At 35.8% G+C, this 26231-nt stretch overlaps 1 protein-coding gene across 4 annotated transcripts in view; it reads right to left on the minus strand.

Annotated features, from left to right (window-relative positions):
• The window catches only part of THSD7B (thrombospondin, type I, domain containing 7B), a 792320-nt gene that overhangs the window by 516472 nt on the left and 249617 nt on the right, over positions 1 to 26231 (minus strand). For all 4 annotated transcript variants that reach the window (XM_012728237.1, XM_012728251.1, XM_012728256.1 and 1 more), the window contains exon 3: positions 2169 to 2979. In XM_012728237.1, coding sequence (XP_012583691.1) covers positions 2169 to 2979 — 811 coding nt within the window. The remainder of the gene's footprint in view (positions 1 to 2168; positions 2980 to 26231) is intronic.

Consider the following 26231-nt stretch of genomic DNA (forward strand, 5'->3'; position numbering starts at 1 on the left):
TATATATATATGTTTGTGTAAATATCTGTACATGAAAATTTAGAACAGTTTTATTTAAAATTGTCAAAACTTAGACACATTTGGCCCTCCTTGTCATGCAACAGATTAAAGCACAGTGCTATGGGGCTGTCCACAGACACTGCAGCAAGAATGCTATCACCTGCCAGGAAGGTGACCCACATGGCGCGGCAGACCTCTCCTGACCCTCCCGCAGCTCCCCTTAGCAGTGTATTATTGTGGATCTTCCTGTTCTGCTACAACTCTGTCACTGGTGAAATCTTTCACACCCTGCTCCCCATACCTCTTGCCTGTACCCCAGTTCTTGTATGCATAAAGAAATAAATCTTAAAAAAAAAAAAAACTTCGACACAATCAAGGTGGCCTTCAATAAGTGAATAAATTGTCATATATCTACACAACAGAATACTAATCAGTAATAATAGTTGGGCATGAATAATTAAGGAAGAACCTTAAAAACTATTGCTAATCTGAAGAAGCCAGTCAAAAGAGCTATATATTACATTATTCTAACTATATGATATTCAGAAAATGGCAAAATTATGAAGGAAATACAAAGATCACTGGTTGCTAGGGATTTGGGGAGGAGAGAGGGAATAATCAATTGAATAAAGGAAGTTTGGAGAGTAATGAAACTATGATTTATGATGCAGAAATATTGGCTACAGGTCATTATACAATTGTCCAAACCCATCGAATGTACAACACAGAATAACTCCAATATAAATTATGGACCAGAGATATGTGTCTATAGATACTGTTAATCAATTTTAGCAAATGTACCACAATAATGCATGAGGAATGATAAAGCTTTGTGAGTACAGGGGGTGAGATTGAGAGGATTCATGGAAACTGTATTTGCCACTTAATTCTCCTAAAACTGTTTAAACCTGAAACTGTGCTAAAAATTTAGTGCACTCACTTAAAAAAAAAAAAAGAACATGGTAAAAACAAGCAAAATAAAAATGCAAATATTCTATATAATGCTCACTGCAGCAAAAACAGTATGGAATATTAAGAAAACAATATTTATAGAGTCCCATATACACATTCAAGCAATAATCACACAAATTATTTACTTAATCCTTTGGGCTTCACCGAAGCGAGCAATAAAAGATAGAAAAATCACTCTCCAATCTATCTTTCTATTATATGTGGCATAAATCAGATAAGCAGCAAATTTAAAATATGCTTATTTGTGAAGGCAAATGAAAACACAAAAACAATCACATTCCTTTTTTTTGGTTGTTGTTTTTTTTCATGAATACAAGAGTTTGAGTCTTTTGCCATCAACTATGAATCCTGAAACAGCAGCAACTAATAGTAATGATTATTCCTAAACATGAGTATTTCATTGTTTGGTAATTTATATACTATTGAGGAGCATCTAAATGTAGAAGAATCTTGGCAATGTACTAATGCTTATATTTATATGTCCTTCTGAGAAAAAAATAAAATCTATTTCAATATATTTCTTTGAGTTTATAGTATTCTATTTTATACTACAATGTGAAATAAAATAATGCTTTTAAAAGTTTTAGTGCATTACTTCTAAAGATGTGCAATTCTAATTACTGCTATTCAAGTTAGTATTTTTATTAAACCTATGCCCAAGAAAACATTCTGGCATAAACTTAAATGTACCCTTGCTATTATGAAATTAAATATAAATCTGTGTAAAAGAGTCTATTTAATCTTGCAAACAAAAGTAAACAAAACAAAAATAATCATAAAAAAACCTGAACATTTGGAAACACAATATTTATGTAATTTCTACTCCGAATAAGAGTGTATCTGAATTTTTATAATTCTAAACAAAGATTTTGTTTTTCTAAAAACTAGTTTAGTTTTAGTTTTGCTAAAGTGTTTAACACTTTAGTAACAGAAGACCTTTTAAAAGTTGCATGATTTTTTATATATGTTAATATATCATTTATCCTAGAAAGCAGCACAAATAATTTTTCAAGGATTCAGAGCCTTGCCTAGTTTATATTTGATTTTTAAAAAAAAAAAAAACTAAAACTGAAAACTTCCCAAATGAAAATGCTAGCAACCCAAATCCCAAATTTTTAATTTTCCCTCTGTAAAAAATCATAACAAACCTCACCGCAAAACATCTTAGGTGAAACAAAGATATAAAGGCCTCCTACCTTAGCATAGCATTTTTTCCGTCACTTCGTGTACACCAAACCTGCCGGGTTTGAAAACCTATCTCTATGTCCCAGGGCTTGGAGTGGTGATGGGATTTGTAACTTTGATGTCGAAAGGTGACTCGCTCCTTAGAATCAGAACTAAAATCCACAACAGTTCTTCCACTTAGGTTAATTTCTTTCAGAGGAGGCAGTCTACATTTACTCCATGGTCCAACTTTAAGGCTAAAAGTATATTCCTCTTCCCCAAGAGGGCAGGAAAGGGGCATGTCACAGGTCCGCGACTCAGTCAGATTGGGACACGGGGACCCTCCGTAGAGCGGGGGCGCAATGGCCTTGCGAGTTCTGTGCTGCACTTGCTTCCCACATCCTCTGCTACACTTGGACCACTGTGAGAACTCAGATACCACACAATCCCGGGGGCAAGGAATGAGGCAAGCTTGTTCAGTGGGGGGCTGAGGGGCAAAGTGTTCACAAATTTCCTTTGCAGCCATGGTTCTGTTCAGCTTCTGGATACAGCGCACTGTCCTGTGCTGCAGCCCATGCTGAGCGGTCACGCACTCTGCAGTCCGGGGTTTGGCGTGGTCATGGGCGGCGGGAACAAGCACGCAGCGGTGCCAGTCAGACACCTCCCACTGGAAGAGGTCGCCATGCCAGTCACACACTCGGAAGCAATTTCTTTCCTTTGGAGGCCTGTTGTTCTCATCACAGTTGGACAGGTGACTTGTCCACCCTTCAAAATGGAAACACCACAGTGCCCGAGTCTGGACTCCTCCTGGCCCACAGTCTCCTGTACACCTTCCCCAGGGCCCTAAAGGCAGAAAAAGAGGGTGTCAATGACTCAGATTCTATGCTGCAATGCATTAAAAGAAGAAGAAGAAGAAGGAAGGGCTATTAGCACGTTTTTTTCAGCACAACCTGTGATCTCATGAATTTCAGTGGACAATATAATTGAGTGTTTAAGATGTGAACTCTACATCAGTTAGCCTTAGCTGAAATACCCCTTGCATCTCTTATCAGCAGAATAAACTTGGACAAATTACTTCAACTTACTTCCACCAGTCTTACTTATATGTGGGAGTAGATAATAAAAGCACCAACTTAGAGAGCTGTTCTGAGGATCAATGATATATTGTGGAGCCTAGTAAATAATGCACATTTAATAAATGATTGGTATTATTATAATTATTATGTTGCAAAGCCTATATATCTAACTCAATATTAATAATTTCTGGTTAGGCAGTGTTTCATCTAAAAGAAAAGCCCTAAATCCAGGATTTTAATAAAGTAGGATTTTTCATATTTTCATCCCTTCAGTTCATTCCCTAAGTAGCTCAGAAAAGAAATATGTTTTTAAAAAATAAGCTGACAAAGTATCCTAAATATATTTCATTTTCTAAATGAAGCTCCGTTTTGGTTTTTGCTTGTAGAATGAATTGCATGAGAACAAAATCTGATACAGAGGGGAAAAGCAAGGTAATAAAAGAAGCAGCAGCACTAAATTGCCTATGGAATTTCTGCCCCTAGAATCCTTGAAATATATTCATTTTTATTTCTGATGAGTATTAACCACAGGCAAAACATTCCAACACTAGAGCATACTAATATCATTAAAAAAAAAAAAAAGCTTTTGTGGGAAAGAGTCCAAGAAATGGACAGATGAAAGGATATCCTATTGATACTTCTCCATATCGGTGCATGAAATATATAGACATACCCATTGGTTTCATCTAGAATGCTGATCTTGGATCTTTCCACAAGGAAAAGAAGTAATCACATTTTGTGTCAATGAAAAATAATGTCCTCCTCTCAATTTAAATGTTATATGAACCTGAAAAGTGTTTATTAGCTCTTCCCTATAACCATTGCCCCTATACTAGAATTGCAATTACCATAAAGGCAATTTATACCCTAAGAAGCATAATAATTTAAACTGTGGAAAGAAAGATGATATGGCCTTGCTTTCCCAAAACCTGATAAAATGCCCCAAACACCATTTTAATTACTTCATGAAATATATTTTCACGCACACTCATTATATGTCTAGGAACAGTAAGTGGGTACACAGTCACATGCATTTGCCTCCCTGAAGAAACAGTTCTATGTGTTTGGGACTACATGACACAGCAAACACCTCTCACATAGCAGGAAATGGCAACATGGGTTCTGCTGTACACAGTCATCCTCACTGTTGTGTTCCAAATATGTAAACTTGGTGTTCTAGGCAATACCATGTTAGGCTACAGTGATTCAGATGTTGTGAGTGAGATGAATACAGAAACACCCTTGCCTCCTTCCAGGGCTCACATATTAGAGACTCCTGCTAAAATGGACAGGAGTTTCACTGGGTAAGTCCCTGCACTGACTGCACATGGTGTGCGAACTGCACATGAGAAGTGATACTCTCAGCTCCACTAAATTCACTCAGGTGATTCCTCCCTAGATCATCCACAAGAGTGTACTTCCTGAATTGAGATTTTCATTGTTAATATGAAAGTCACCTGCATGCTCACCATGTCTGTCTGGAGTTGTTTCACTTTAAATATGCTGATGCTTGTCCATAACATCAAACAATACATGCAAATTTTAATTATTAATAAAAATAATCACCTGGTTACTCAATAATCATATTTCAAAAATTACATGATTGTGACAAGCTTTTAAAAACTTCAAAAATATAAAAGCTATTGGATAAAATTAAAGGAAGATTTCTGATAAAACTCAGGTCTTAAAAGAATGACTCAATTATTCTTTCTTTACATAGGTAGCAAATGTATATTTTCCACATAGCATTTTTGTGAGTATTAAAGAAAGTACAGACAGAAGACGTGAGTAAATTTTTAACCAATCTCAAAAAAGTTCACATAAATTTAATTCATCTATAAAGTGACAAACTTTTAAAGCACTTAACTTAATATTAAAATGTCTTATCATTTTCTTACTGACTTTCAACATTGTTAAGGTAGCTTATGTTACTTGAAATTATTAATATTTTGAATCTCATAAATTACTATTCTTTTGTAGGCTGATTACTATTCTTTTCCCTACTGATATAAAACTTGACCAAACAACAAATTTTTTTCTTGGATCAATGGAAGACAAATTTTTTTTTTTTTAAAGATTTATTTATTTGTGCATACAGAATTGGGGTACAGGCCAGACGCTCAGGGACGGTGAGAGGCCTCACCAGAGACAGAGTGGGGAGCAGAACAGGCAGATCGACGAAGTACACTGCTGAGGGGAGCAGCGGGCGGGTCAGGAGAGGTCTGCCACGCCATGTGGTCTCCTCCGGGGCAGGCGGGAATCGAACTCATGCGGAAGTGGCTTCAGATTCTCAGTGCTGTGCTTTAACCCGCTGCGCCACCAGGGAGGGCCCCGGAAGACAAAATTTTTAAGAAATAGTTACTACAATTATTGAAAAGTAGCCATGGGTGTGCTTGGCCTAACTGGTACCTTTGAACTCCTTAATATTCAGGAATTTTTCCCAAGTGCTTATTAAATCAATCACAGTTGATTTTAAATCGGTCATAGGGGGAGCATTTATAACATACTACAATTCAATAGAAATAAGAGCTGTATTTATTTATTTATTTTTACAGAGAGTCTGTTTATAGTGTGCCACTGGTGATTTGTCAAAAATTTTTTTCCTGTGGCTTACAAAAATCCATGGGGTGGGATGAGCATGCTCATATTCTCATTCAGAGACTAAAAAGGTTGAGAGAAGTGACAGAGCACACACAGGGTGCCACAGCTTGCACAAGGTAATTAGAATAGGATCTGGATCTGTGAAACTCCAACCAAGCGCTCATGTCCTGTCACTGAAAAATTTATTTTCCATTGAAAAAAGTCTTTTCCAGGTACATATTGGTAGGTGCAAATCTAAAACAACAAAGCACATCTGTTTCTTGGCTTAGCTATTGCCTCTCCTATTTTCTGGTTAAAATTACTTTGGATATGAGTAGAATAAGTTGTCAAAGTGGTATGTGTATGATTTCCCTCTCCTAAGCCTAGCAGTTTAGAACAGAGGCACACGGATGTTATAAACATTAGCTAGACCATTCAGGAAGGCACAGTCAAGGGAGAATAGTTCTACTCCATGTTCAAACTTTGCAGACAATTCAAAGATATGTAAATAACAAGCAAATGCAAAGTGAATTGTGTATACCTGGAATAAGTGCAAAACAAATTGCAAACAAGACATAAGATGTAACAAGACCTATAAGCCATTGACCTAGAACAATGTGTATTTTTTTTTTAAAGATTTATTTATTTATTCATACAGAACTGGGGTAGAGGCCAGAGATGCGGAGGGTGAGAGGATTCACCAGAGACAGAGCGGAAAGCAGAACAGGCAGATCGACTAAGAACACTGCTGAGGGGAGCAGCGGGCCGGTCAGGAGAGGTCTACCTTGCCATGTGGTCACCTCCAGGGCAAGTGGGGATCGAACTCATGCTGAAGTGGCTTTAGTTTCTCAGTGTAGTGCTTTAACCCGTTGCGCCACCAGGGAAGGCCACAATGTGTATTTTTAAGGCATGAGGAGAAAGTATGTTTCATGATTGATATAGTAATGTCTTTCTGTGAGCTTTAAACACATGAACACATGTGAAATCACATAGCTCTAGGTATTTTACCATTTCACATTTTGCTGAAGTAAAATGTGGCCTGCCATTTAAGAAATGGTACATCCTTTTCCAAGCTCAGAGATAGAATACAATGTTAAAAATTGAATAGTTGCATAAAGATCAAAGAATATCACCTTGAATCTTCCATGCACATGAAACATATGACTATATTCAGAATATATCTGAGATAAATAATCTTAAGAAATACAAAAGAACCTATGGTTTCAAACATCAATCATTTTTCTTAATTAAAAAGAGAAATCAACAACAAAGCAAAGTTCAGTAGAATTAAAATTTTAATTACTGACATAATGTGACCAATATTACATAAAACAGTAAACCACCTGCAATTTCCTTCTGGTGATATAGTTACTCTGGAATAAACTGGTAAGCCTTTTTAATTACATCAGCTTAAATTAGCACATTAAGAATTTGTTTTAAAAATTAAATTCTTTGGATTTCAAAGGGTAGCACTGATAAATTCTAAGATCACAATCAAACTTAAGACTGAGTCCTCTTTTTTGCATGCCTATGTTTCTGCAGAAACGGGCAAATATGTGAACACTCTAATGTAATATACCTCTAGAAGCAGAAAAGTACTGTCAAATTTATTTTCTTAATTAAGTTACCTTTAACTGGATTAGTTTAGATGAATGCATCACCCACTCAAAATCATCACACTAAAGACAGCCTGCAGAGTGTTTGAATTTTAGGTGTGATATTCACTAAGATACCATCAACAAAGAAAAATGGGGACTCTAGAGGTGGTACAGGAGCCATTACACTTACACTAGAACAACACTTACCAGTGTTTGAGATGGTAATCCTGATTTAATATTCCTCATACAATAGAAAGAGGTGTTTATTTTATTATTCATTGTTGCTATCATTGTTTTTATTTTTCTGACATTGTTTATTTTTAACTTAGGCAGGGTGATTGAGAAATGAAATGCATGACAATGTGGACCTTTTTCATTTGTAGATCACTGTTTGTGAATCATTACTGTAACAAAGCACTCATAAACCTCAGAATTACCAAGTGTAATGTAAAACAACCTGACTTAACCTACAAAATGCCTCATCCTCAAAAATAGCTTGAAGTTTAATTAGTGAGTTCATTTCTCAAAAAGTTTTCACATACTGATCATGGAATAATTAAAGCAGTACTTCTACAAAGTGGTCAATTATTTAAGAAATCAGGCTTCATAGAAATATATCAAAGAACACAGAGATGAGATAAAAGTGGCACTTGAGCATCCATTCACTAAAATAATAATAATTAATCACCTGATACTTCCAAACATTGTCTTAGGTATTGGAAATATGGGACTAACTCTCAAAATCTGTGCCTTGAAGTTAATGCTAATCTGCTCATCATGAGAACATTCATCCTTCCTTCAGTCCTACATACACTTATTTTGTGGACAATACTAACAACCTTAATGCTTTGACTTCCCGGAGTTCATAGGATCAAAAGCAGCAAAACAGTCTTGAGAGGCAGAACAAGTGCACTGATGGAAGACAGGAAATGTGGCATTTCCAAGTCTGTTTCTCTAAACCTGTCATGATAATTAAAGACTTCCACTAGCAGAGCGTGCACAAAACGACCCAACTCTTGGAGAAAACCTGTTCCCTTAGTGAGGTCCAGCTATCAGTAGAAATACAGCATAGAAAATGTAGAAACACAGAGCAAATGAAAAATTCAATTGAAAGCAGAGACGCTTTAGTTTAAAAAATACAGAAACAAACAAACAAAAATAGATACTTCATTAGTACTAAAGCTTTTTTCAAAATGCACACTTGTGAATGTGTTCAAAATATTCCATTAATTCTCTTTAGAAAATTTAACAGCAAGAATTAAGAGTTATCAACTATAACTTCATTTTCATATGGATCAAGATTTGCTTTCAGAGTCAGTTCATGATTCCACCTGAGACCAGCGCAGAACATTTAGACTGAATATTTACACAAGTAAGCATAAGCCTCGTTGCTAACATCTCAGGCTCTCTGTACGATTCCACTTCTCTTTGACACCAAACAGCATATTCTAAGTCCATTTCATCTTTGTGGGCAGATGCCTTTGACTAAAAAGCTAAGTGCTTCTGTTACTTATCATTTCTGATTGCAAATTGTTAGTTGCCAGTGGCTATAACATCCATTAAAGGTAGCTAGACAGCAAAACAGATTAGAAAGCTATCTAAATGACTTGTCAGCTAATGTAAACACCACAGATAGAATGCCACCTTTTAAGAATTGTTTATCAATATTTCTGGTTTGATATATTTCAGAAAATTTTGAAGGCCAAAATAGAATCTCAAACCCCATATACTTCACTGTAATCTGACACAAAGTGGGACTTTTCAGAGCACTAAAACCTATAGCCTCTTAACCACCTAGAAAGGGGGGATGGAAAGGTAATCTTATGGCCTACAGTTTTAAGAGGAAGAAATGAAGCCCAAACAAACTGTATGACTAGCCCAAGGTCACACAGTCATTTGGAGTGTGACAGTTCCTTTCCAAACACCCAGTCCGGTGATCTTTATCACAATGGCTTCCATTACAGTAACGTTAAGACAGAATAAGGACTCTGTAAGTGGTTGCAACCCAAGCTATGGGGAAGGGAAAGGACAAACAGGAGGAAATTCCATAAAAAAAAAAAAAAATCAAATACAATCAACAGACTCATTGTTAACACTGAGCTTCCGGGACCTCTTGGTGGGCACCTGGAATGAACAGCTACTCCCAGGCTCCTTTCACGATTTATTTGTGGCATGGGATCCTTCCTGCCCTTGGGTGACCAAGAATGAGGACTAAACTGCTCCAGGATGTCCAGTAAGACTCGGGGTGTTAATACACAAGGGAAGCTTTGGGCACCAGTTGGATGTTTGTGTTCCCAAGACTAACTATAACATTCTCAGCAATAGCTGCTCTTTACTTGAACAACTGTAACTTCTTGAAGCCACCATAGGTTTATTATTGATATCACACTGTTTTGCCAAATGAGAACAGAGAACTTGCTCTAGGTAACTGGCTTAGGAGTCATGGTACCACACATTCCAATTCTATCAACGCTAAACCTTTCCCACAAAAGTACTGTTTGGCTAATTTTAGAAGCAATATCTTTGGAACAAATAAAGCCTTGCAATGCCCATTGGCTAATATATATTTTGCAGGGGTACTGTTCTGAATGCAGCTGGCTTGAGAGACTTAGGGCCCCACCACTCCAAAAGCACCTAGTCACTTCTTTGGTCCCAGCTCAATGGTCTGACTCAAGTGATGCCCCGGAGCTCCTGGAGCTGTGGTACCTGTCAAGGGATATTTATGGGGTGCTGTCATCCCATAAATATGGCTCCACTCAACTTTGACTTTACTTACAATAAACGTTTCAGCTAAACCCCCTAGATTCCCTGGAGAAGCGGAAGAAAATCATTTACTCAGCTGTTTTGTATCTGCTAAGAGGAAAAGCCATTGAAGAATAAACCAGACACAGAGAAAGACTGCTGAAGGACTTTCTCCCTTAGTGTACTGACCACCTAGGCAATGACTGCACTTTAGCAAGGCTAGACATCTGTTTGCGTTTTACTACACAGAAAGCAAACTAGAGCAGGAGCATGTAAGCTGAATTCTTCATGGTATGTCCCTGCCTCCAAAAAAGTGCCATGTACAATGAATGATCAGTAGAAAGGAGGTCTTGTTTATTGTTGTCTAACAGAAGCTCCCTGGAAAGGCAGTTATGTTGGGACAATGCACAGAACACTTTAAATATAAATGGGTAGGATGACATCAAAACATACCATGAAGCAATTCAAGAATGTACTAACATTTGGGGGAGCACAAAAATTTCACCAGAACAAACATGATATAATTTTTGTTTCTTAGTAACATCAATGTTCTTACAGTTACATAAACTACAGCATATTTATTAGCTGAAATTTGTATGCTGGACAAGTGAGAAAAAACACAATATAAGCACTATTTTGGTAGATACAAATAGATTTTTTTTCAAAGAAATAATTATTTCTGCTTAGAAACAGCAATTTTTCAACTGAGGCATTACTACTGTATTTTGCTGAAAAATAATTTCTAAGTCACTAAAAAATATCAGTGCCATGGAATAATCATATTTTCTTCTATCAATAGAAACAACTAAAAACATCTATTTATCCTCTAGAGTCTAATGAGATTCTTGAAGACTCTATTTGCAAGGATCCGATCTAGTCAGTCACCCCATCAGTCATCAGTGGCTTCCTATTCCTTTCAGAACAATGAAAACCAAAAGTTTCAACATGCCATGCAAGTGTCTATCTGATCTAGTCTCATCCTATTCCCACAGCACCCTGACCTGTGTGGTGACCCACTGTCACTCACTGCTCCCCATCACTTGGCCACCTTTCAGTTTCTCCACTGCTTCGAGCTCCTTCCCACTCAAGGGCAGCCACATGGACTGACCAATAACTAGTCACAGGCCCTGAGCTCTCGAATCCATCTATATTCCTACTCACTCTTAAGCCCCTCACTTAAGGAATTTTTCCCTGTGTTTTGACAGTAACTTATATTCCTAAAAAGCACTCATCATATTGTACTTATGAATTCTACTGTATAATTCCTTATTTTTTTTAACATTTTAAAAACTTTTACTGAAATACTATTGGTTTACATTCTTAAACAAAGTCAACTAAAAATGCATTAAAGACTTGGACTTAATACCTGAAGCCATGAATTACATAGAAGAAAGCATAGGCAAAGCACCCCACGATATAAGCTTTGGTGATATATTTGTGCATTTGTCCCAACCAATAAGAAAAACAAAAGATAATATAATACTCAGGACCACATCAAACTAAATCTCCACAGTGAAGCCATAGCTACCATGAAGGGATACTCCATTGAATGGGGGGAGCCACCTATCTATCATGGGACTGATATCAAAGATCTTGTTGAATACTTATCCTCCCCACTTCAATCTAAACATTGTGATGACAGAAGCACGTAGGTATGTTCACCCCTCTATCCTGTGCACTCTCCCAAGGCTTGTACATGGTAAGCAGCACATTAATACTATGCATTACTGAAGCTGAAACAAACATCATTGTAGGAAGCAAATCTATGTTTGAATATAATAAGGAGTAATGTCACTATCGGAAACTCATACCAGTGGGCTGATTGTTTGACACAAATGATGGAAAGATTAAAGAAAAATAGCCCCCCCACACTTGATGCCCAACAGAATCCTTAAATACTATATATATATTTTTACAACTCCATTTGTAATGTCCATTATTATTTGTTACTCTTTGGATCTCTTCTTGCCAGACCTGGAAAGAAGTCTGCCTTTGGGAAGTGGGCTAAGGGCTAACCACTTCTATGGTTAGCATGTTAATGTGCTGCAATACCTAAGTCCAAAGAAATAATTTGATTGTAGACATAACTAATCTGAATGTCCTAAATGATTCAAAAACATCACTTAAAATTAAGAAGTTATTAACTCTTTTGCTCAGAATATTCAAATAAATGAGAACTGCCTATCAGAACCCATTATCCTCACCTATGGCCCATAAATCTAAAATGTGGTGAGTGCAAGTCTCACCATGCAGACACAGGTCCATTACAGTGACTGTGACATCTTAAGATAACCCATGCTTGTCTCTATGTAACAATCATATCATGCAACCCTCAAAGCAGGCTTGCAAAGTGGACAAATTTTTAAAAGTACCCCTAGATGTCGAACATCTCCTGGATATTATAGAAAAATTGGCAGTAAGAATGAAGAGAGTAAATGTGGCTTCTTAGAACTGGTTGGCCTGATTACACTCTTAGACACCCACGGAAACAGGTAAGAAGGGAAGTGCTGGAAGGTGTACTTTCAAGCTATTCCTCCTGACTACTCTTCAGCCTGTGAAGGAAACACGACAGTCAAAGGAAAAAGTCAGAAATCTTCCAGGATACATGCTCCCAACTGGAACCATGTGGACTCTGCAAGAATTGTCTTTGTTTTAAGTAGTACCATTCTTCTGAAGCATGGAGTTTGGGCCAGAATATCCAGTACCCATGCTCATGTGGGTTTGAGTGATGGGAGTAACATGCTTAAGAATCATATTTTGTTTACAGAAACACAAATACAGATTAGGAGAAAATAATAAAAAGACATTTTTCAAGATGAACAAAGCCCAACCTGTCTCTAAATTTTGTGTCTGAAAATTTAGAGATTGAAAGATGAGATGTTTTTGTCTGATGATTTTGAGAAAGGATGCTCATCTCTTATTATGTATTATCTAGCTCCTAAGAAAACGGTTTTTTCTATTGTCTGGAACAAAATGGAGAGAAATTGAAATGTGGAAGAGAGAGGAAGGGATGGAGATATAGAGGGAGGGAAGAAGAGGGAGGAGGAGAGACAGACAGACAAATGCTACATCTCTCTTCCCCAAAGAGTTATTGGCTGCCTTGGGTTTTATAGCAACTGAGAACCTTCTAAAATACCGAGTATTCCACACAGGGGGAAAAAAAATCTCAAAGGACCCAGCACAGCACAGTTCTAGAGAGGGTTACCAGCTAGTTCATCAGGAATAAGCCTTCCAACTAGTGACCAGAATGAATGATGACTCAGAAATAGGTGAATACAACAAAAATATGTAGGATTTTGGGAGGAGTCAATGCTCCAACCAATTAAAGATGAACACAGATAAATCATGTATCTTGCACACTTAAATATATCAACTGCAATGAGTGTCCACTACAACAATCACCAGCTCATATAATAATTCAGCAGTATCAAAGAAATAATAATAAATGCATCCACCACCACCACTTAAGGATCACCAGCCCTGTAGAGCACACATGCTTTCTTCTCAACAGTGCACTGAGAAAGTCTATCTGCATTGCACTTTACTGTCTAGGTGAGTCCAGGCAGTGTTCTGCAGCCTGTGTCCTCATTTTAGCCGTATCTCAGTAGCCTCTGCACAATTGGAATTACCCAGAATGTTTTGTGGTAATTCAATGACAATTAAAGTGCATTGAAGAAATGTCTTTTGAATTATGAGAGTTGTTTACTTTTGTATGACAAAAACAGTAAAAATTATAAAGTAACATCACTTGATAGACTTAATATTGGTCCACAGATGAATAAAATAAATTCAGAATTTTAATAGCTTTTGGGGACAAGACAGTACTGTGTTGTTCCCTGCTTTTCATGCAGTCATCAACCCGTCCACTTCCCAAGAGAAGGTAACATAGCATCTTTTCGCAATTTCTAAAATGATTTCTGTGGAATGACTGTATCATCTGAGGTCAGTAGTAAAGGTTAGACTGAATTAAATAAATTTGGAAACAAAGCAGAGCTAAATAAAATGTAAAGTTTTCTTTTGATTAGGATATCTCAGTCTTTTAATAAACCATTGTTAATCCTCAAGAATATACCCCTGCTGTGCAAAAGTTCATATGTTTCTTTCCCTGTCATTCTTTTACTAGAGGAAAAACTGAAAAGGAATTATCTATCATGTGTGATGCCTTTTTTTCCTGTTAGATGTGGTTGTTAATCACTTTATTATATCTGAATAATTATAGATAATATGGAACAAAATGTTTATATTTTAATTTTAGATTTCATAATATAGTTTGAGTAAACTGCAACTCCAAACCAAATTCTAACACTGACAACTCTTCCAGGATATGAACACAGAAAGCACAAAGTAAAGAACATATCAGAAAAGGTTTAAGGTGAATGAATAAAGGTGTGATACACACACACACACACACACACACACACACACACAGAGTATTACTCAACTATCCAAAAGGTTAAAATCCTACTATTTGCTTCCTCAAACTGCTAAACATGGAGCTTCCCTACAACCCAGCAATCCCACTCCTAGGTATCTACCCAAAAGACACAAAAACACTGGTTCTAAAAGATACCTCCACCCCCCATGCCTATTGCTGCTTTATTCACAATTGGAAAGACATGAAAATAGCCCAAATGTCCAAAAATGGATGACTGGTTAAAAAGATGTGGTATATATACACAAAGGAATATTACTCAGCAACCAAAAAAAAAAAAAAAAAAACATGTCTTTTGCAGCAACATGGATGGAGCTGGAAAAGATCATGCTTCGTGAAATAAGCCAGAAAGAAAAGAAAAAAATACTGGATGGTTTCACTCATAGGAGGAATATAACGGGACAGGTGAGAATATAATGATAACGATGAATAGCTATATACCAGAGACATTTTGTGGGGGTGGAGTGGGAGTGGGATGAAAAACAGTGGGGGGAGGGAAATGCACTGGACTATGGTGATGGCACATGGATGATTTGGTGATGGGAAACCCAAGGGGATTGAAACTGAGATGGAAAAATGCACCAAAATATGTAAAAATAAACTATTATAAAATTTTTAAAAAATCCTACCATTTGCAACAATATGGATGAACCTAAAGAATATTATGCCCAGTAAAATAAGTCTGACAAAAAAGGAAAAACATGCTATGATTTCACTTTCATGTGGTGAACTGAGAAAACAAACAAATGGCTTAGTAAAGAAAAACAAACTTTTAGACAGTAAGATTTAATTGTTGCCAAAGAAAGAAGAAGGTAAATCAGACAAAAACGTTGGTTTTATGATGAAGGACAGAACTGGAATTTCAGTGATAAACTTAATGTAGTACATAAACATGTTACTTTTAATGATATACACCCAAAACTCACATAATGCTATAGTGCAACCTTACTCCAATTTTAAAAATAATAATGAAATAGGCCCTCCCTGGTGGTGCAGCGGGTTAAAGCACAACACTAAGCTAAAGCCAGTGCAGCACGAGTTCAATACCCACCTGCCTCGGGGTTAACCACATGGTGTGGCAGACCTCTCCTGAACCTCCCGCTGCTCCCCTCAGCAGTGTACTTCATCGATCTGCACGTTCTGCTCCCCACCCTGTATCTGGTGAATCCTCTCACCGTCCCTGCACCTTTGGCCTGTAACCCAGCTCTGTATGCACAAATACGTAAATCTTTAAATAATAATAATAACGAAATAAAGCTGGTCACAAGAAAAGAAAAACAAAGCAAATGCAAAACACACAGCAAAAATTACCATGTTTGCTAGATGTTAAGTATGTGAACTTTCAAAGGATACAGACAAGACATCAAAGTGCATGCAACAGTGACAGAGTTAATGGTGGAAAGGCATAAACCAAATAAGAGCAACCAGAGTTAATGGTGGAAAGGCATAAACCAAATAAGAGCAAGCCATTAACCAGTTATGGTACATCTCTTTAAACTGGAGGTTTTCTATAACATTTCAAACATAGCTTGTGCTAGGTTTAATTTAAGGACAAGATGTATTTTATTGGTCACACAGAAAACAATAGCAGTGTAATCATCAATTCCCGATTTGGAACATAGCTTAATTGACTTTGCATGCCATGCCAGGAACATTACATAAACCCCATATTCTACAGCAATACTAAATAAATAAATAAATAAATAAATAAATAAATAAATAAATAAATAAATAAATAAATGCTAGATATATTAATGTTATATTAATATATTACATATATTTAAGCAGTCTTCCTTATGTGTGTTTATTGTATATATAGTATTATATGCATCTATTATAAGGCACATATATGTAACATATATTCATAATTTGTTAGATACATACCATATATATTTATATAGTCATATTAGAAATGTTGTATGTATTGAGCATGTATACATACAAATAGATACACATTCAATACCCACATCTATGTTTCCAGCTGATTTTGTTAACTACTTACATACTTAATTGGTCAATACTCATGCCTAACAATGCATTTTGGTGACAGAAAGTACTGTTTATCTGAATCCCTCATTCCCATCCATCACCAATAACCAATAGGTTTATTTTTCTGACATTCTTCCTTTTATACAAACAAATAAATATCCCTCTTAGTTAAAATATTGTGATTATGCTTCTCAATACAAGTATCTAAGTATTGATATTCAACATTTCTTTCTCCATACAAAAATTTATGAAGCACTGAAAGATATTTCTGAGTCCAAAATGACTAATTTACATTCATCGTCATTTCAGAGTGAACCACACTCTGTATCCTCCTACTCCAAAAATCAATACCTAATTCGCACTGTAGATTTGGAAATGTAATGTGAACTGTAACAGTCTACTCCCTGTAGAATAGTGTGTTACTTACTGTAACAGACTCTTACAACTCTTCACCCCCCTTGTGACTTCAGAGAATTAGTGTGAGCACTTCATAATTCCTATCTTGATGAAATACAATATAAGAAGCCTCTACCACTTTGAGGTAATTGAACTCCGCAATTGCTAATCTACATTAAGATTTACTGGAGGTTTTCTTTTACTCTCTCCAAGATAGATGTAGTCTCAGTAATAACCCCTCTCCTTTATCGTTTTCCATTTGTGCACATAAGTCATCAGATAAGCTAAGCAACTGACCTAGTGGCTCCCAGAATCAATAAGGCTACCTTAACACCCAAAGCTAACTGTCATACTCAGTCTTGGGATGCTGGTGACTCCCCCCACTCCAGCATGGGCTATATCTGTAAACAATGCCCAGCCTTTACATTTCTAGGGGGTAGGATATACCACTAGGGGGTAGGATATACCACTAGTCCATTTTGATCTGCTTCTTTCTGGTGAGAATTTAATAACCAGTGGCAGTAGAGAATTGTTCGAAGTGCTGCTAGACCTGCCCCTCTACTATAGGGGTAATAGAAGATATTAACATTCTGTCAGTGAAGATATTAACATTCTGTCAGTGATCTGGAAGTCTGGCTGGGGTAGAGAGTAGGAAGGAGCATAGTGATAGCCAAAGACAGAATATCAACATCGTACCTGACCACTTGGTCTTTGTAAATGGACAGAAACATGGTATAACTGGCAAAAACCAGCACATAGTGTCACACAAACTAACCATAAAAGCCCATATAATTCATCCAAATATCAAAATGAAGAGTCAATACAAAATAAAATCAATGGCAATAGCCAAACGAGCAAAAAACAGATTCATATGAAGTGCTTTAGAGGTATATAAGGTTAGTCCATATCGTGGCTTTGATTTCAGCACTCCATAACCTTAAGGAGCACATACCGTATTGAATCTCCCATCATTTTAACTGTAGGTTTATGAAATAGAGTCGAGGTATTTACTGTGTCAAAGCTCTTAACGCAGTTCTATCTGGTCATAAATGAATAACAACCCCATATGGAAGATGTCACCAGGCTCTTGATAAACATGAGTGTTGAACTGAAGTTCATCATTTGATTTGGGACCAGGTAATTATACATTTTGGAAAGTCATCCTGTGCTTTGTAGAATGCATACACATATTCTTGGTTTCCAACTATTAAATGGCACTAGAACTCCTCCACTCCAAAGTATCCAGACATTGCCAAATGACTACAGGGCAGGAAAATTGCTAGACTTGAGAGAACCAATGATCTCCACATGGGAGGTGGTGCCTTGATCATTTCACAAAGAAGCCATACTACTTAAGCAGGATCTCAGCAGTAGTCAAGGGGAGATTGAAGACAGTAAACAAGGAGCTTAAGTTCCAAACCTGTGTTATACAGCTTTGAAACATTTGTTTTAGAGAATAAGAGGAAATATCACCAATATGTCACTGCTCAGCATTCTAAATTCAACTGGTTACCAAGTTCAAATCATTGTGTATTTCACCTCTCCACTTTTTAACAAACTTCAGTGAACAAATGTTCAGAGCCATCCATCCCCCCACCCATATGTTTCAGTTTTATTTCCTTAAGCCCCACTTTTCCCTCTTCATTCCTGCTATAAAAATAAGCTGGGCTTTGGAATCAAACTGTATTTGAATCAAACTGGATTTGAACTGTAGCTCCTCCATTATCTGGTATGTGAATATGAGCAAGTAACTTCACCTTACCTTGATAACCTATTGACAAGCAAAACAGATTTTTGTCAACTTCACAGCTGTGTGAACAATCAGCTTTCCAGTAGTGTCTGCTATGTAGAACACAGGTGAAAGGTACAAAATTGGAGTTACAGAGTGAAACACTGACCTCAAACATTTTCTGTAGGACTATCATTGAGGTGGTAAAATTCTTTCCCTTTCATCAAATGCTCTCAGACTATTAACAGGCTCAAAAAGATTAGCCTTAACTTCCCCCAGAAACAGAGGTTTTAAATAATCTAGCATTTTCAAATTAAATACAACTCAAATATGACCTAACTCTCCCATCTATTCTATAGCTTAGAGACTATGGAAATGAGCTAGCAGTAGTGCATAGTGCACCTTAGTGATCAAAGGCAGAGGTTTCTCTTTTCTTTTCTGAAGAAAAGGGTCAGGGTCATCAGTTGAGCACACTGTCTATGAGGGGACAGAGAGACCTGTGGCAGCCACAGACAAATTATTTCTTTTTGTTTTTAAAGATTTATTTATTTATGCATACAGAGCTGAAGTACAGCCCAGAGGTGCAGGGACAGTGAGAGGATTCACCAGAGACAGAGTGGGGAGCAGAACAGGCAGAGTGACTAAGTACACTGCTGAGGGAAGCATTAGGTGAGGCAGGAGAGGTCTGCTGTGCCATATGGGTCACCTCCCTGGCTGGCATCGAACTTGCTGAAGTGGCTGCCGCCAACTTCATAGTGCTTTAACCTGTTGCACCACCAGGAAGGCCTTGATTTCTTTCATTAAGTAGTTTTGGGAATACCCAAGCCCTTCTCTGTGGTTATTTTGAATACAGCAAATATTTTGATTAATTTCCACTCCTACAACTTCAGAGACCAGAAAATAATCTTGAGAATGGATATTTTTAAGAACACAAATTCCCCAAAATTCCAAACAAAGTGATAACTATAAGACCATTTTGAATTCCAAATGCAAGAGTGACATTAAAAAAAAAACAAAAAAAAAAAAAACAATGGATCAGAGTTAAAATTTGCAAGGTAAACGAAAGAATTCAGATTGATTTTTCAAAGGAAGTAACCAGCAAACATTTTTCTTTACTTATGCATTAAATAAGATGAAAATCGTAACACATGAATGAAACATTTAGGATTATCCTGCTTACAGTAATATGACCAAAATGATTCTACTTTATCCATCATCCCTGATTTAAAACATCCTCCTTAATACCCCTGAAGTTATTCTGAATGTCCTCTAACTAGCCCTTTCATACTCTAAGACATTAAGTGAACATAAACCACACTGTTTCATATCACCTCATCACAAAATTGTAAGCATGAGAAAAAAACAATCTAAGTCTCTGCTTGCTACTACAAAAAATACTTTAGCCAGATAAATTCATATATCTCTTTTAAAGAAATTAAAGGGTGTGGGGAGCTGTGATTCTACATCCACTACAAAGTCAAGCCTTGTTGGGAATTTAAAAAAAAACCCTCTCAGAGACAGAAATGTGCAAAAACAGCAGACTGTATTTACATAAAAAAAAAACTGGATTCATAAAGATCTGCCCATTTAATCTAAAAAAAAACTATTAATACCATAATAGATACAGTCATAAACTCTATTTCATATGGCCCTTCTAAATAAAATAATCTAGTGTTCATTAATATTTAAATAATTTTAACATATAAGCATAAAATATTCAAGGGTTGAAGTGGTACTCACCTATATAAAACATTCACTTCTATATTAAGTAGCATAAGTAATAAGTACTCACTTATAAATTTAACTCAATTAAGTCATATCGGTAAACATATATAATCATACAAGATATATAAGAAATAGATATTTAATATGTCACTTCTGCCCTCAGATTGCTTAGAATTAGTTCCTTAAGAAGTCTTAGCTAAAATAATAGCAACAGAATGGTATATAATTACTTCAACCAATGGACAAGGATACTAGAAATATTGAGTCACAAAAATTATTCAATCAAAAAAAAAGTGTTTCCTGCATAGAAGAGTATTTTAATTATACTATCTTCTCAGAAGAAGAGGAAAAAACAAAACTGATGTGAGTAATATTTTAGAAATATTTAAAAAATGTTCTCAATTTCAGTCAATCAAAAGGAAATAGAGAGGGGTTCACCGGGTCCCTGTGTGACAAACAGGACCCCAGTAGGGATGAGTAACTTCTGCACCTGCTCCCTGGCATTATGTTATGCAAATATTTAAAGGTTATGTTGTATCCGTAATAGATAGAGATACCCTTTCAGTATTAATCCCTTACACCGCTAATTCCCTCCAGGAAAGAAATGCACACACACTTCTGATTTACAACTCACAGAATAATGTTCTTCTATAGGCACTATTACAGTACTTGGAGGTACTTGAAAATAATGCTATTTAAGCAAAAGTCTACTTGTGACAGGTACTTCTTTTTTTATATTTTGAAAATCATTTTTAGAAAATTTTAGTAGTTCCTTCAAATATAATGAAGTGAATAATCACTGTTTGGAAAAACTGGAATTGATAATATATTTTTATCATTCATAGCTAGTTGTTTATAAATTTGATAGTGTGATAGGAGAATTGAGTATGTCTCTGAACAAAATTGCAAATACAACATCTGCCTTGTTAGTAACATGAAACAGACAAAACCAAAGATTATGTGTGCTGCCATTTCCTTAAAAACTCTGTATATGGTTACTAAGGAACATTCAGGAAACAAAGATTACCTTTTAAAAAAAGTAATCATAAGGTAGTTTTATCAAACATTTTAAACCAACTAGTGAGAATATCTTGTGAATTAGTGAAAATTACTAAAAAAAAAAACTGTAGCATTCATGATGATGTCTTAAAAACTCCTATAATTCCCATATGCAAAACTCTGAATCATTTAATCTTTTTTTGAAAGTACCCAGTCATTTGTTTTAACTGTTTGCACATTTTGAATATATGAAAGTACATTTTATATACTTTTGAGTACTGCTGATGTAGTAGGTAGTATATCATCAAACTACTGCTACAGCAATTCTAAGGTCAAAGCTATTGCTTTTGGATTTGATACATTTTGTACATGATTTATGGATTAATTTTATGGAAAATATGTAAGCTATATGTCCCAAGAAGCAGTTTATGGTATTATAACAATAAAACATTACAGTTATGGAACACTCTTCATCTAGGCATATCAGAGCCCTTTCCTGACATTAGTTAATCCTTGTAATACCCCTCAGAGGCAAGGAGGTATCATTTCTATCACTAGCTTCCTTTACAACACAGAAAACACTGGAGATTTTTACAAGTCCATTTATAGTTAAAATACTACAAATCATCAAAGCATTTATGCATTCACCCTTCCTTTAATGAGTCCTAGATCATGTGCTAAGATGTGGAAATAGAATGGTACCAAAAAAAAAAAAAAAAAGGGTGCCATCCCTCTTAGAACTCATTGCAAAATATATGGAATACTTTCTTTCACAGGAAACAATGCAGTAATAATTCTTATATGAACTTCATTCTAACAATCTTGAAACAAACCTCTCCAAAATATCTGATAGCATCTAAAATTTAAGATTCTAAATAGTTCAAATGCATCACAAACAGAACTCCTCATTCTACTTTATTAACAGACATTGATCAACTAGGTTTCAAGCAAGTGTATCTAAGTAAAATTAGAAAAGAGTATTATGATTAAATGACTGTAAGAATCAGGTACATAAATAGTAAAGATGATATAATATAATATAAATAGCCATATATTTATATTATCCTCCCGAAAGCAGACAGTAAAGCGTAAAGTTCGCATCCATCTGAGGTCAATAGCAATAGTAGCTGCAAGTTCCAAATTTCATTTTTTTTTTCTTGATGATATAGTCGGTTGGCAACAAATAGCCTCATATTACCAACTTCTCTGTATCTATCACCTTTGCAGAAATTCCATCAGATGAGGATAGCAGTCCCTCCCTGGAACCTGTGCTAACTTTGTGGTCACTCTGGCTGAAACAATGTGAGAGAGTGATCTTAAACGGTCTTGTGTACTCCTGCTTCCCAAGTACAGTGGTCACTATCACATAGTCAAGTCTGGGCTAACCTGTTAGAGGATGAGACACCCCATGGAGCAGAAGTGAATCATACAGTTATACCTCTGTAGATCAGTCAGCTTCTAGCAGATCCTCTGAGTACAGATGGGCTCAGCCCAGATCAAAAGGACCTACAGCTGAGCTGTAGATACATATAAAATAATAAAATTCAATTAATTTTGTTCACTGAATTTAGAGATGCATTTTAGAGCTAACTGGTACAACTGAATTTCACCAAATATTAGCTTATTTTTATAGCTAAATCATTTTAAAATTAAATTCTGCTCTGTAGACTCTGTTTAAAAAAGCAGATATATATTTTAGCAATTTCCATCTGAACTGATCAGTAAAATATACTTAAAGGGAAAAAAATCCCAAACTTCTGCAACTCTAACCATCCTCTATGGTTTATTGCCAAGGGTAACACATAATGCTAGAAATAAAATTCATATACAAATGACATGTCAGAGGGTACTAAACATATGGTATAGTATTTCTATTCTCCTAAACCATCTAAATGGTGGTTCCAATATGCATTGAGACTGTAATCCAATTTTCAGAAAATCTGCCTTTCAAGCAATTTTCCAGAAACCTGCTACAAGGAGCACTTCATGTCTAGTATTATCTGGATTCTAGCATATGTAGAACCTTCCTGAAGGGACTTTTTATACAAGTTATATCAAAAGTTAATTTTACTATGTGTCCTAAGACATTCTAAGATGATCCAGAAGCTATTCTAAGTGAAGCAGGGCATTGGCATATGTTGGAGATGACTTTTCCTTTTGGGAAAAGAACTGGGATAGATGCAGTATATTACAAGTTGAGTCACCAATTGGGAAACATTCATGCTTTACTGATGCAACACATACTTCCTCAGCACTCATTGCAGTCTGGGACAGAGCTGGGTACTAGTATATACAAAGATGACTAAAACAGACCCCTTGTCCTTAAGGAACTATAATATATTTTGGGAGAGCAGGAAATTCAAGTAAGAGGTTGAAGTATCAAACAAAAGACATGAGGTCAAGTATTAAGATGAAAAAAGCAAATACTTTTTGTTCCACATGCTCATGGAATGTTGTGCTAAGTAAGATTCTGAGTATATATTGATGTATATTGAAATGCAAGCAATGGTTAGTTAATGATATATAGGAAAGAAAATGTGATACAGTAGCTTAGATAATTTTAAAGTAAATATGTTTAACAAATAAATATATTTAATTATTCTAAATTGGGAATGTATTAAATATGTTCCTACTACGAGCTAGCTATTACGCTAGTCATTGTGTATATGCCTGTGAACAAAAGTTATATGACCCTGCCCTCATGGAAATTATAGTCTAGCTTCACCCTGTTATACTAAGTCTAAGCTATCATAGCAAAATATAGTGTCTCCAGTAAAAATAAGAGTCTGAGACTAGTTTCACAAAAGAATTGATAATGGCATGCCAATATTTTTTGCTACTTTAAACTTCATTCTAGTTTTTTGCAGTATGCAGGTAATAGGGACATAAATGCTAATAGTAAATATAATAGCAATGACAAGAACTACAGCCTAGTTTATTGAACACTGATTTTGTACCAAATATATAAAATATGTCATCCCTAAATCTTTGCAACACACTATCTCCCTGTGGAAAGCTGGGACCCAGCAAACTTAAAGTCTCAGCTCAAAGTCACACAGCTCCTGAATTTAGAGCTCAGATTTATACCCACACCCTTTTGACTAATAGCCCAGACTCTTTAACTAGCAAGCCATGATCTTTTGTCTAACAGTGATAAATCTTCTGGGAAAGCCTAATCTGGTATTTCATATCACTAATGAAGACCTTCAAGGTCTTCATCCTAATATCCACATGTGTCACACTCTGCTTTCCAACGTACTCCAGCCAATGAGAAGATATCCTTTCTTTAAGTACCCTACAAATCCTCCTGGAGAATGTATTGTGGTCATATATAAAACAGATATATTTATACTAGTGTTGTTACCACCAACCTTTCACTACACATATACAATCATGCATGAACACACAAATACTATTTTTGTGGTGCATTAAAAACTGCTTACGAGCAAGAGTCATTTCTCATACATCAATATGTGCTCTTTGGGATGCAGCAGTCTGATACAGAGCACAAATATTTGACTAAAATGAGCTGAGCCAAAGTACAACTCTTCTTGCCTTAATGCCAGTAATCTTTCAACCAGCAACAAATTGCCTAAAAATTGTAATAATCACTCTTTCTAAAGCTATGCTATCTGGAATGTTATTCCTATGAGATGCTCTTTATAAATAGATACTGTGATCAAATAACTTTGGAAATCATCATTTCACTGTGTATCTCTTCCTTGTAGATTTCCAATACATGTTAGGCATATCAAAGTCTAACAGAAGTACCACAGTAAAGTGTCTCAATGCTGACCAACATTTTGAAGGGCAACCTGGTTCACCTAAAAGATCATTTGGTTCAGAGGAATATTCAATGAGACATGAAGAGGAGAATCCACTTTTGCATTCATAGTAGTCAAGAACATTAATCCCTCCTCAATTTTACTGTTTGGGCTATCCCCAGGATATGTAGACTTGCCATATTATGATGAATATAGATACAAATCATTGAATGTCTTTTTAAAAGAATTCTAACTTCCAGTGACTTTTAAAATATAAAAAATGGAAAACTAAATTCACAACAGTGAAATGAGTAAAATTTATCTGTAAGATGGAAAGACTTTTAACCAATCCCTATTGGAATTGCTTATAAGATTATTCTAAATGAAAAAAATACTTCAATTATATAAAACTTACACAGAGATATGAAATAAGATAGAAACTTAACAGTGATTTTCTGTGTTGAATGTATATAAAATGTATACCTATATCTCTATATTTTTCTATATTTTCTAATTAACTTAATATAACACAAAGAAAAAGTCAAATCCAGCTTATCAAAAAGCCAAAGCTTGTTTAGCTGACTGTTCCCACCTATTTTTCATGTCTGAGCACAGATGTGTTTTCCACTGGGAAACCAGCTGAGATGCCAAGACTGCCAGAGACCCTTTCTAACAGTGTCCTTAGGGTGCTGTAGGTTCTTCTATCCTGGTGCTTATAACTTAGCACTTCATTTCTCAATTTTACTTGTTGTTGACTATAACCTCCCTCTCCTCTAGTTCATAACTGTAATCACAGGGTTTAGCACAGTGATTGGAAGATACTAGGTGTTAAATAGTCACTTATTGAATAATTAGAAGTCAGGATGCTTTCCTCATTTCCGAAATGTGATATATATAATATGGCAAAGATGCAATCTACTATCTGTTTTTGAGAGGAACTGTGAAATTTCCATTTTATATATCTTTTAATAAGGTAGCTGATATTTTTGGATAACTTGTCAATAATTAAATTTTCCATGAAATTTTATCTACAAGCTATTTCCTCCATACCCAGTTTAAAAGATA

The sequence above is a fragment of the Condylura cristata genome, unplaced genomic scaffold (genome assembly GCF_000260355.1).
Source record: "Condylura cristata isolate star-nosed mole 26May11 unplaced genomic scaffold, ConCri1.0 scaffold00002, whole genome shotgun sequence".
NCBI lineage: Eukaryota > Metazoa > Chordata > Mammalia > Eulipotyphla > Talpidae > Condylura > Condylura cristata.